The sequence below is a fragment of the Phyllostomus discolor genome, chromosome 6 (assembly GCF_004126475.2).
Source record: "Phyllostomus discolor isolate MPI-MPIP mPhyDis1 chromosome 6, mPhyDis1.pri.v3, whole genome shotgun sequence".
NCBI lineage: Eukaryota > Metazoa > Chordata > Mammalia > Chiroptera > Phyllostomidae > Phyllostomus > Phyllostomus discolor.
The window spans coordinates 155,826,203-155,839,064 of NC_040908.2; the positions used below are offsets into that span (position 1 = coordinate 155,826,203).

General features: G+C 49.7%; 1 protein-coding gene across 8 annotated transcripts in view; it reads left to right on the forward strand.

Annotated features, from left to right (window-relative positions):
• The window catches only part of ATG13 (autophagy related 13), a 37,383-nt gene that overhangs the window by 22,738 nt on the left and 1,783 nt on the right, over positions 1 to 12,862 (forward strand). For 5 of the 8 annotated variants that reach the window (XM_028515470.2, XM_028515471.2, XM_028515469.2 and 2 more), the window contains 11 exons: positions 1,314 to 1,354; positions 1,870 to 1,966; positions 2,294 to 2,392; positions 3,151 to 3,244; positions 6,075 to 6,173; positions 6,900 to 7,010; positions 7,414 to 7,550; positions 9,677 to 9,791; positions 10,355 to 10,432; positions 10,621 to 10,737; positions 11,258 to 11,386. In XM_028515470.2, coding sequence (XP_028371271.1) covers positions 1,314 to 1,354; positions 1,870 to 1,966; positions 2,294 to 2,392; positions 3,151 to 3,244; positions 6,075 to 6,173; positions 6,900 to 7,010; positions 7,414 to 7,550; positions 9,677 to 9,791; positions 10,355 to 10,432; positions 10,621 to 10,737; positions 11,258 to 11,386 — 1,117 coding nt within the window. The remainder of the gene's footprint in view (positions 1 to 1,313; positions 1,355 to 1,869; positions 1,967 to 2,293; positions 2,393 to 3,150; positions 3,245 to 6,074; positions 6,174 to 6,899; positions 7,011 to 7,413; positions 7,551 to 9,676; positions 9,792 to 10,354; positions 10,433 to 10,620; positions 10,738 to 11,257; positions 11,387 to 12,862) is intronic. The other 3 variants (XM_028515472.2, XM_028515473.2, XM_028515474.2) reach the window with 3 other exon arrangements.

Below are 12,862 nucleotides of genomic sequence, written 5' to 3' on the forward strand. Positions count from 1 at the left end.
TAACAGTTCGTATATTGCTTAATGGCAATTAAGTTCCTATATTGCTTAATGGCAAGAGACAGCAAACTGTGTCAGCAGACCATTTTATTATTTTTATAAATAAAGTTATTTTAGTAAAAGGCGAAAGATTTATATGAAATGAAGAGAAACCAGAGTGTTAAATGAAGTTATTTTAAAACATAGGCGCCACATTCAGTGTGTACCATCAGTGGCTGCTCTCACAGGACATCAGCAGAGCTGAGCAGCCACTGCAGACGGCACGGCCAGCAAGCCTAAAATATTTACCCTCTGACCCTTTCAACAAAAGTTTGCTGACCCTGCTTTATGGTGGCTGCCACTCATGCATTTATTTCAGATATTTATAGGCATTTGTTGTCTCCGTACCAGGCTGGAATCTGTGAGACCTAGGGTTCAGATTTATGCTGAATCTCATCCCTAATTCATCCTTATCTCATCCTAACACCTAACCGTAGGGCTTTGTACATTGTTGGGGCTTAGTTTTTATTAGACAAACCCATGTATGGGTTTAATTTACAACAATACTACTTGAAAATTTTAAAAATACATTTTCAGAGTTTTATAATTCAGAATTGTAGCTAATTTAGATTGGTTTTCAAGGGAGACTCATGGGAAGGTTTTATTGTTTTTATATTTTTAGAATAGTCTTACCTAGTTATTCTGTGCTGGAAAAGATTTTCTCACTTTTTAACCAATTTATTTTGGAATGACTTGTGACAAGCACAGAGAGCTCCTCTTAATTGAAGACCACTGTTCACACTCTAGTGCCTTCTACTGCATATTTGAAAGTTGCTGAGAGAGTAAATCTTAAAAATTCCCATCACAAGAAAAAGAAAATTCTGTGACTATGTGTGGTGACAAATGCTAACCAGACCCACTGTGGTGGTCCTTTCACAACATGTCCAGACACTGGATCATAACACTGTGCCCCCGAAATAAATAAAATGTCACATGCCAGTTACACCTCAATTTTTAGAACTCTGGTACCTTCTAACAGTAGTCCCAATCTGTGTGCCAGTTTTCTGTGTGTATTCCTTATCTCCCAGTAGGTGTACTTTTAAAAAAGCACATTGCAGGGTAGGGAAGAAGAAACTTACTTTTTAAACTAATCCTTTCCATATGCACCCCTTACCTGCAGCTTAATCGAAGTAGTAGCATTATTACTCCATGTGGAGAGGTGATCATGTAGATAAGAAAAGAAGGTTTGTTTTATTTATCTTGTTTCTTGGTGTTTTGCCATAGAGGCCATTAGAATAAAGAATCAGGTGACATATCTTTTTCTTTCTTCCCTGCAGGATATATTTTGGGGAAGTTCAGCTGAATGGCTTAGGGGAAGGTATGTATCATGTTAAATATTTCTGATAAGCAACGGTTTTGAAAAATTGGCAGTGAAACCAAGAAAACCAGGAGAGCTTGGGTGGAAGTGTCATCTGCAAGGCCCTGGGCCTCTTCTAGACTTAGTTCTGGTATGGTGGCTGGCACGGGAGCACAGCAACTTCATAAATTGGGGGTGTTTGTGTGACACGCTCCTGGTGCCCCTTGGCTGTCTCATTGGGCATGTGACAGTGCGGGCGGGGCTGGGTAGGACTTGCTCAGGCTTTAGGGTTAACCGCTGTTTCACCTCTTCAGAGGTGGTTTTATCTGGAAATAGAGTACTGCTTCCCTTGCTCATGTTAGGTCAGTGTGGAGTTAATTGAAAGAAAAAAAACACACACATGAAACTGACGCACTCAAGGTGCTGAATGGATCCATCCCGCCAGAGGTTGTACCAGCCCAGGGGTTCAAGGAGAGGAAGGTTGGGGGCAGTGTTCGTGTGCTCTGGGGACAGGCTGACTCTTTCTCTTCTCCTAGGTTTCCAGACCGTGCGTGTTGGGACAGTGGGCACCCCCGTAGGCACCATCACTCTCTCCTGTGCTTACAGAATTAACTTGGCATTCATGTCCACCAGGTGAGGAAAGAGCATTGGAATCCAACAATTCTTCTAAAGATACTAAAGTTGTTTTCACCCAAACTCCATGGCTGTGGCTACAGTTCAGCCTTGCCATTGCTAAAATCAGTCCCCTTCTGAAAAATAGAATCGAGAGATCCTGTTTCATTGGAGAACCTGACTGCCCCGGAGCAGGCCATGTGGGAATGGTGGTTTATATGTAAGGATGGGACCGTTAAGGCTCTGGTGGTCCCTACTGATAGATATTATGTGAGGGGCCCTCTGAGGACTTCAGGGAGGCTGGCAAGGCATTCTGACAAGCCCTGCCATCTGCTTATTGTATTACAGGCAATTTGAGAGGACCCCGCCCATCATGGGGATTATCATTGATCACTTTGTGGACCGACCCTATCCCAGCTCCTCGCCCATGCACCCCTGCAATTACAGGTGAGGCACGTGAAAGGCACTCTCTCAAACGGCAGCTAGCAGAAGCGTCCGTCTTGCACAGGTACATAGAGCATCTTTATCAGCATGCACCAGGGGGCATGGGGCCCTGATGGAGCCCCCACATGGAGAGCAATGGAATGGCCAGCTCCCTTTTTTGCTGCTGCCTTGAAGGTAGACAGACTGTCTCAGAAAATTCTTGCACATGTTGGATCTGGACAGTAGTGATTTGACTTCGAGACTACAAGAATGACAGTAATTTGTGTAATATCCTTCACAAATTAAATAGTTTTCAGGTTATCGTTGGCACATTTCAGTTGTACGTGAGAATTAGATACCACCAGGCCTAGTCCGCAGGAAACAGAGTCTGGGATTCTCTAGAGGTTGGATTAGGTGTGTGTCAGGACGGGTGCCGCCTGTACGTGGAGGACTTCTGGCGCTGGGTAGGTGTGCCTGGGTAGTCTAGACTGTCATCTCGCTGCAGTCTGTTCCTGACGGTCCTTTGGCCCCAACACTGGCCAGGCTTAAGCAAACAGTCTCAAATGATATGTCAGGTAAGATGTTTGGGTTTTAAAAAAGGAGCCATTTTCAACCTGTGGATGGAAAAGTTTGAAGTTGTGAAGGACTCAGCACAGCTCTCTTGCCGAACCCTTATGAACTCTGCCTGAAACCACTGTTGTCACAACTTGTATCCCTGTGTGTCCTTTCTAAATTCATTGTCATCGTCATAAAATTCCTGGCTTCCTTTCTCCGCACTGTAGGACCACTGGTGAGGACACTGGAGTAACATATCCTTCTGTAGAAGATTCTCAAGAAGTGTGCACCACCTCTTTTTCCACCTCCCCGCCGTCCCAGGTAGGGGAGTGGGCTCTGGGGATGCTGTGGTTCTTCGGTACATGTGCGGGCCTTACGGAATGGCGTCAGAATTTAATATGAGTGTGTGTATACACACATATATATACATATGTACATATATATGTAAAATATATTTTGTATTGTTTATGCCCTTTGGTGTCAAAATTTAGTTTCTTCTGGTGGTGTTGGTGATGGTAGCAGTGATTGTTTCAAGGGGGTTCTTTTGAGCAGAAAGGAAGAACCTTCTAACTGAGAGGTAATGTTGCAGTGACCAGTCTTAACCCACAACATTACATGTAACCTTACCCTCCTGGGGACAGCTGACACAAAATTCCCTGGAGAGGTCAGTCACAGAATCCCATCTGCACGCCCACACCAAGGAGACACTCTGACCTGCACTCGTTAACTTGGTAGCTCTCTCTCATTCGAAGTGGTTCCTAAAAATGGAAGGAGCACAAGAGGAGCCAATAATTATTTAGCATAAAATGCCAGTAAGAACCAGCTATGCAGTTTTTCTTAATACTTGACACAGATTTCTGCCTATCCATATTCTCTGACCACATTTAACCTTGAACTTTTCCACTTGAGCCCATCTTCAGTGTCAAACGGAATTTCCAATAAAACACAGGCTCTGAGCAACTCAGGTTCTCAGGTGCCTGAGAGGAAGCGCCTGCGTGGTCTTGTTGTGTAGCGTGCAGGGCCCGAGACCGCCTCGGCCAAGGAAGCGCTTCTGCCAGCGGGCCGGGTTTCAGGGCGCATCTCTTCCCTTCCGTCCCGAGTCGTTCGTCTTCTGTCTCCCTCACCGCCTGCAGCTGCCTGCCCTGCCTGCCCTGCCTGCTCGGCGTCTCCGTTTCCTCCTCTTTGACTCTCGTAGGAGGCAGTTGCTTCTAGACCAGCTCCGCTCTGCTCTCCTTTAAACTGGGCCCAGAGTGTCCCTTCTCACCATCTTGATTCGGGGACCCAGCACATTAATTAGCTATCCCTGAGTTTTATTGTCTGTGTTTTTTAAGTTAAGAAGAAAATTAAACTTATTTCATCCAGGGTTGTTAGGAGATACTGGATTAAATTTATAGTTCTAATCTGTTTCAAAAGGAGAAGTTAGTTAAAAAAGCTATGTGTGTGTGTGTGTGTGTGTGTGTGTGTGTGTGTGTGAAGGGCGTTCCAAATCCATGCATGACCATTATTTGTGTTTTCCCAACTTAGAGTTTTAAAGAGGTTCTTCTCAAGTTGCCTAAATGGTTTGGCTCGGGGGTGTGGGGGGGTTTATTACTCCCCTCCTCACGTGCATGCACGCAGGCATGAGTGTTGCCGTTGCTCTGGGAGGGACAGCTTCCAGTACACGCCCTGACACCGAGTAATGCTGACCGAAAACGGCCAGGAGGCCCACTTTCTCAATAGTGCACATGAGCGGGAGTAGATTATTTTTTAGATAATAAAGTATGAAGTTTATATGTCAAGTTTAGTGCTCATTAAAGTTTTGTTGTATAAATGGTAAATTTATAATCAACAAATAAATCCATAGATAAAGTTGTAACTTGGGAGATGTGAGGGATGGTGACGCTGGGCCTTAACAAGTTAATTTGTCTCCTCTGATATAGTGGAAATTTCACCCAGCTCCAAAAGTAAAGGGAAGTTAAGTAGTTTCTGCACCCGATGTTTGCATAAAAGCTTGTCAGCCTGTGTGTAAGGAGAGCCTATCTTTTTTCACGATATCAGTTGCCTGTTGTGTCTTGTCACAGTCTCAAAGCAGATCACATCAAGATCTTATCAATGCTGAGCACCCCGAGGGTGAGCCCTGTTCCTGTCCCCAAGCACCTCTACTTAAGGCTGGTACAGTTTGGTGCAGAAATACTCATTTTGAACAGAGAGGAAATCATTCGCCATCAGGGGATTGCACAATTGTTCAACAGCTTCTATTTGAGCTTTTGCTCAAGTTTGGTAAATACAGGTTAATGGGATGTTTGTTTCACCAACAAAATAAGGATCACTTTGTCATTTGGGTACAGAGTTAATAAATAGTTGTGATCCTGAACCTGCTCCTGTGACTTAAGGTCCTACCTTCAATTCTAAGCATCAGTTAGCTAATTGGTGAGACTTATTAAAGATGGAAAAGCAAGACCCAAAATAACCATCATGCCCATAATAGCTTTGAAGTCATGAGTCTTCAAAGTGCCCCAGCTTTTGCTCCATCAGATTCTCCTGCCCCATCAGGGACTATAAGATACACACACGGGTGCGGGCACACTCAGTAGCCCGGAGCCTGCACCTGTACACACCTACTCATCTTCTCTGGGGTGATGTAGGAAAGTGCAGCTGGGCACCTGAGTATTTTAAAGTGCTGGCCAACAAAGGTCAAATTTTTAACTCTGCCCCCGAAGATTCTGGGTCCCAAAAATTCTAACATTTTAATCTCCGTGTCCCCATTCATCCTGAGGACACCCTGTGGCTGCTCTAGGGCCCTTCCTGTCGGAGGCTGTTCTGTAACGTCCTCCCGTCCTCCTGACGGAAGGAGGACTGACTAAAGACAGGCCAGTGCCCGGGTCAGATTTCTCTCTGGCAAGTCATTCCAGCTTGACTCAGCTGTGGTTTGCACCTGCTCACCTGGGAGACACTCATGCAGCGGAGCCCCCTGGGGCAAACATCTGTCAGGCCCTTCCAGGCCGTCTGCTGGGAAGGCAGTCACGCAGCTTTCTCCCTGCTTCACGCCCGACTCCATCGTGCGTTTCCGCCTCTGTTGCTGCTGCCCCTCGGAGTGTGTTCACTTCTTTCTCAAGGCCCTTTTCTTTTTTCTTCTCTCGTTTCTCCTGTCTCTGTTTGTGTCTATGCACAGTGTGTGTTTACTGTCACAAAGGCACATTTTCAGACCCCTACTCCTGTGGTGACGGATACCCTGAGGGTCCCCATGGCAGGACTGGCCTTTTCCCATCAAGTGAGTCCATTGGGAAGAAGGGGATAAATCAGACGGCATCTTTGTATTTTAAAATTGTGGCTGAAGCAAAGGGTATAGCAACTGAAGTGTCCCCAAGTGTTCTGTGGGTTATTTTGAGGGTTGGTAATTGATATTTAACAGGATATAGCAGAGCAGCCCAAAATAGGATTTTTTTCATTTGCCCCCCCATTGATGTGAAAAATACATGGAGTTATTTATATCTTATTTCCAAATAAACATCCAAGAGTGGTATGCTTTCTATTTCAACATAAATAGGAACCCTCCCATACGCAGTGGTGAGGGCGGGTGTGATTAGAGAAGACGCCTGAAGCTTCTGAGGGATCTCAAGGACAGAGGAGAAAATAGAATGACCTGGGAAAACTGATGACTTTGGCTCCAAGTTCTGCCCAGGCTTGTGCTCCCCAGATCGGCTGGGCTGGAAACAGAAACAGTGAGCTTAGAAAAGGGGAGCGAGGGAGTCATCGGAGGTCTCTGTGAGGCCGCAGAGCCGGGAACCTCAGTCCCACTGCGGCCTCTGTTGTTCCTTCTAAAAAGCAACGGCCTGGTCTGTCTTTAACCCTCGCATCAGGCCCTTGTCCCTTGCAGGTCTAGGTGGGGACCCATTCCCTACTTCTCCCCTGATCTCGATCGTCAGCCAAACTCTAGGGTCTCCTGTTTTTTCCTCCTCCTTTCTCCTCTGCCCCTCTCTGTTTTTCTCTTGCTTAGCTCTCAAGCTCTCGCCTTTCCTATCAGCCTGCTGCTCTGGGCGTTGGATCAGCTGACCTGGCTTACCCAGTAGTGTTTGCTGCTGGCTTAAACACCACACAGCCTCACCAGGTATCTTTGAAGACCGGAGGAGCCTGGGGGGGCCTGCGCTGCCTCCCTGCCCTGAGGCAGCAGAGGCGCCTCTGGAGATGCTAGTTTCATTTAAGTGTTTGGAAGCGCAGCTCTTCGGTGAGTTTGGAAAACTAGCATGACTCCGAGAGGAAGGAGCCCCTTAAACTTCTGAAGGGAAAGAGGTGCTTCCCGAGTGTTTGTCCCCCTTTCCTTCTGGAGTCACCGCCATGCATGTCTCCCATTAACTGAGTCCCAGAGAGAACAAAGAGCCAAGGCTCCCTGCTCACTAGATGGCAGCACTGGTGATGGACGCGGTCCAGAGCATCGTGCTAGTAGGCTGAAGGGCGTTCTCCTGCCTGAGGCTGCCATGATTCACTGTGTTTTTTTCTTTTTTTCCCTAAAGCTAATGGTTCCTGGAAAGGAAGGTGGGGTGCCCCTTGCCCCCAACCAGCCTGCCCAAGGCGCCCAGGCTGATCAGGAGAGAGTGGCAACCTACACCCCTTCTGACGCGGCCCACTGCGCTGCCACACCTTCTAGCAGGTGAGTCCACGGCTTGGCTCTGCCGCTGCCCGGGACTGCCAGGGCCTGTCCTGCCTGACGCGGCCTTATTCGGTATTGGCGAAGACACTCTCCGCCTTGGCTCAGGCTTGGCGTTTGCGCTCCAAATGTGCAAGCCTTTAAGTTTCTGATAAGAATCTCCCATTGCGGCTGGTATGTAAGGAAGCCGACCCCCACGGCTTCCCTGCTGACAGCAAACAGCAGGGGTTTGGCTTTTACCTCCTTCGTGCAGGAAAAGTTTGTCAGATGTTTTCCTTTTACCCCAAGACGTACTCCCTTGGAGTGGGTCCTCGTCGTCTCCTGAGGACCAGAGCGCGGCGCTCACCGTGAGGTCTGAAGCCGCAGCGGATCTGTGATAGTAGTCAGGGGTGGTGTCCTCCTTCTGCTATGCCAGTGCCTCGTGCAGAGTCTTTAGAAAAAACTTTTTTTCTCTCATTAAAATTTTTAAAAAATCTTAGTCTTTTTTGGTTGCAGAAGCAGTACGTTCTGTGAAATTTAAGTTATAAAGACATTTTTTAGGTAGAAAATGAAAGTTCTCATAATCACACCCTGCGAAAATCACCACTGTTACCTCCTTTTAAAAGACAGAGGATCTCAGAAGGATTAAGTAGTTTGTCTGAGAGCAGTGAGCTCGCAGAAGGGCCAGGCGCGAGCCCCGCTCCTCGCTTCCCATCCAAGCTCACTCTTCCCAGTGCACTCGGCGTCCCCGGGGAAGGCTGAGGCTGGCTCCATCTGACCTGCCCTCCCCCGACTGGAAGGCCCCCAGAGGTGATGACGTGATCGCCCTGCCACATCCTAATGAACTTCTGGATGGTCGAAATTCCTGGGGTTTGGGGTTGTTTTTTCATTCCCACAGTGGAGTGGTGGGAGGGGAATTGTTTGGAAAATGACATGTTTGTGGCATCATCAGGGAAAATAATCACTCTCATTCCTGCCTTCCCAGACTTCCATCCTCTTACCCCCACATCATTAGATGAGGAAGACCCTGTTAGTCAGCTCACACGCTAGTTTTCTGAGCCTCAGCTCTTGGGGCAGGTCCAGGAGGAGCTGAAGGCAGGGGACCCTGAGTAGGAGGTTCTTACATGCAGGTGCTCAGCACTCGGGCCTCCCTGCGGTGTGGGTCCTCCCTGCTGGCTGGAGTCCAGAGGCCACTTGGAGTTCACAGCCCCCTCCCCAGCTTGAGCCCCTGCTTTTGGCCAGAGGGGCTTTTCTGTCCCCTGCTGCTCCCAGGGTGGGGACCACTGGTCTGGCACCCATTGTACTAGGCTCTGTTTCTGCCGCTTGGAGCCCTCCTGTCATCCAGGACTCGGCATCGGCCTGGAGGGCTGGACCGGGGTCAGTGGGAACCGTCAGATGGAGTGTGCTATTGACGGGCCCTGCTGAACAGGGCGGTGACCAGTGATGAGGGGGGAGGACATGGTGCGGAGTTCAGAGAACCTCTGCCCAGGGGCTCGGCCTCCGGTGGAGGAAGCTCTAGCTATCTAGAGGGTCGGGTTTGGGACTCCTGACTTGGCATAATGGCACTATTCCTTATGAGGTAAGGCTTGAATTTAATGTTGTACTGTAAACTACATTGTCTTATGTCATGTTTAGATAACTCAGCAAAACAAGAATAAGGAGATGGAGAACAGCTAAAATCTTGAGTCGGTCTCTGTAATTAATATTTAAATTACAGTGTATGGGAACTGCTTTTCTATGTTTACAATTGCTCTGTGCGTGGTAACTGAAGCTACTTGGTGTTTCGTATGAGCTTTAAACCAGGGGTGTCCCTTCTTTTCTCGTCTCTGGGCCACCCATTAAATACATTGTGACACATAATCACAAAAAAATCTCATAATGTTTTGAGTAAACTTAACAATTTTGTGCTGGGCCACATACCCAGCCATTGGACACCCCTGATTTAAACAGTTGTAACACTGAATTTCACTCACACATGCCCTCAACTCACAGGGGAGGGTGCCAGTGGCAGCAGCCAGGCTGCACACTGCCGTCTCCCAGGGGTGACTCCCGCCCTAGGCTGCAGCCCCAGCAGGGGGTGGGTTTATGGGGAACCACGTAGGCTCTGCTGTGGTTTGAGAATGAGTATCGACATTACCTTTCTTCCCCAGCGAGGATACCGAAACTGTGTCCAACAGCAGTGAGGGGCGGGCCTCTCCCCACGATGTCTTGGAAACCATCTTTGCCCGAAAAGTGGGGGCTTTTGTCAACAAACCCATCAACCAGGTGATTTTTCTGCCTCTACCACCTGTGAGTCACATCAGGGGGAGGCCTTACCGACAGGTCTGTTAACCTGGGGTGTGCGTACCACTGACACCGCCTGCACATTGTATACGTGCATGGTGGGTTTTCTGTGAAGAGGGTTCGTAACCCGTGACGCCCCTCCAGGAAGAGCTGAGAACTGTTCTGTGATCTGCCAAGCCCCCCACTGTAGCGGGAGGCTAGGCACCGCCGAGTGCGCGCAGTGCCCGACGCGCTGTTGCCCCAGCCTGACTCCAAACAGGAAGCTCCTCCTCGGCTCAGCCAGTGGACATTCGTTACTGAGTTACTGTGGGCCGAGCTTCCAAAGCTCAATGTCTGGGGTCTTGGGGAGCCCTAGCCCCTGTTTGTGCTGTAGGCCCGTGATGGGAGGTGGTGGAAATTGGAGGGTCTCCACCAGAGGAGCCTGAGGGGCAGTGTGGTCAGCCGGGGTGTGAACGTGCTGGGCTCCCAGGCTCCCGGCAGCATCTACAGAAGCATGTGAGCTGGGGGAAGGGCAGGGACTAACGCTTTCTTCTGTGACTCTTAAGGTGACCTTGACGAGTTTGGACATACCCTTTGCTATGTTTGCTCCCAAGAATTTAGAGCTGGAGGATGTTGACCCCATGGTGAGTCGAAAGTTCCCAGTGACACAATGCCTGTGCCTCCTGGGCATGTCCCTGTCCCTCCGCAGACTGTTAGCCGTGCCCGGCTGCTGAGGGACTTGCAGCCAGGGTCGGGTCCCTCGCAAACCCTCCACTGTGAACAGTTCCTGCCCCGGGGCACAGAACCCTTCCTCTGCCTTGCCCTGCACCAGGTGAACCCTCCGGACTCCCCGGGGACGGGGTCCCCGCTCCAAGGCAGCCTGCACTCCGAGGGCTCCAGCGGGGGCAGCAGCGGCCACACCCACGACGATTTCGTCATGGTGGACTTCGTAAGTGGCTGTCTCCTCCCCTGACTTTGCCGCCCTAGGGGACGTGAACCTAGAGGCATCCTTTGCACTCAGGATCTCCTTCCCAGGGTCAGCAGGGCCAGTACAGACAGACGGGGTGGGACCGGTGGGCGCCTGGCTGGGCAGTGCATGTGGGGAGCCTGCCCTCAGAGCCTGCTTGGGCAGACGCTTGGAGGCGATGGGCAATAAGGCGTTTTGCGCCGTGTCTTTGGCTGACATTGCTGATGCAGTTCAGCTCTAGATGGGGATTTTCCAGTAGGGTCTGTTCACACTCGAATGGACTGTGCTGTGCTAAGGAAGGGAGTTTGCAGGAGGAAGAGGCGTGTTCTCAGCAGGGTTAGAACTCAGCTGCCCAGAACAAAAGGGGTGCGGGTTGTCTTCCTCAGACAAGCCTGGTGCAGCCCTCTCTGTGATGACCGCTGGGAGGGAGCAGGGCTCTCCGGCTCTGGTTTTCCTCGGCGGTCCATGGTCAGCTAAACTGCGTCTGGTCTTGTTTTTGAAGAAACCGGCCTTTTCTAAGGATGACATCCTTCCGATGGACCTGGGGACCTTCTATCGTGAATTTCAGAACCCCCCTCAGCTGAGCAGCCTCTCCATAGATATCGGGGCACAGTCCATGGCTGAGGACTTGGTATGGAAACCCCTCCCCCACCCACCTTGTCCTCTGACCTCCCGTTCCCTTTTGATGTCATTCCTGCTCCGCAGACACAGAAGTTTCAGTTACTCCCCCAACGCCACACCTCCCATCTTCCCTGGGACGGGAAGGAGACACTTTTAGACCATTGTCTGTCTTTTGATTCCACTGGACATTTGCATTTTGCCCAGCATTTCTTACACACTCACGTTGGTGCCTAATGTCTTCTACTGGCTGATGCCACTAAGCCAAGCTGCTCCAACCGTTCTCGCATGCAGCCGTTCAGCTTGCCAGGCCAGTGACAGCTGCCCGGGGAAGCAGAGACCTGAGGCCGCTGAGCACCTGAGCATCAGCATTCCAGCCCTTTCCCTGGGGAGGCCATTGCCTCAGCTGTACTTACTGCTTGTGTTTGGGGCGCTGTCCTGATACTGATGACGATTACCACTCTCCCCCAGGGTGGTCTCTGTTTCCTGCCTCTGAGCGGCAGAGGGGTGCCCTGAACAGCCCCAAAAGTTGGGGTGTCCCATGTCACAGGATGTCAGGGTCCCTCTGCCTGAAGTGGGGGTATCACCTCCTACATTGAAATTAAAGGAGTGGCTCTAGGAACAGCTGCCCCTGACTTGGCTTTAAACAAAAATGCATGCTCAGTGATATTAATAGCACAGCAATAATGTCATTATTACTAGCATTTATTGAGGCTTTTATATGTGCCCAGCACTTTTCTAAGTGCTCTACATGATTCTTCAACAACCCCTAGGGGAAGGGTTTCTTGCTACCCCGGGTCACAGACCAGAAAACTGGCACTGGGAACAAACAAGTTGCCGTAGTCACGCCCAACCTGCAAAACAGAGCTTCTGACTTCAGGCTTTTAACCACTGATACCGCCCCGCCCCACCCTCTGACCTAAAATGTGGCTGGAAGGAGCTGCGGCAGAAGGTGCTGCGGCCAGTCCCAGCTGGTGGGCTGCCCGGTGTGTCTGGGCCACTCTGAGCTCTGCAGCTGGGGGTCGGTTGTCTCACCTCTTTCGGATACCTGGTGCCTCTCCGGAAATCTGTGACAGTTTCAACCAGGGGCGTCCAAGCTTTTGGCGTCTCTGGGCCAGGCCACGCATTTAGTACACTGCAACACGTAATCACACACAAAAAAAAAATCTCATAACATTTTAAGTAAATTTACAATTTTGTGTTGGGCTGCTTTCTTAGCCATCCTGGGCCGCAGGTTGGACACCCTGCAACTTAAAACACCCCATATGCAAATTATTCAGTGGAGACCAAGTGATTAGGGTCAGATTTTTTTAATAGTTGATAACTGAGGGCAGTTAAACTTAATTTCTTACAGTTCTGTTTTTTTATTCTCTCTCACCCCCTATTGCCCTGCCCCTCCTTCACTGGTGTCAGCATGCAGATTGCTAGGCCTCACCAGAGACGTGCTCAGTCAGGACCTGTCAGGGGTGTGATTGGGACTGCTTGTTCA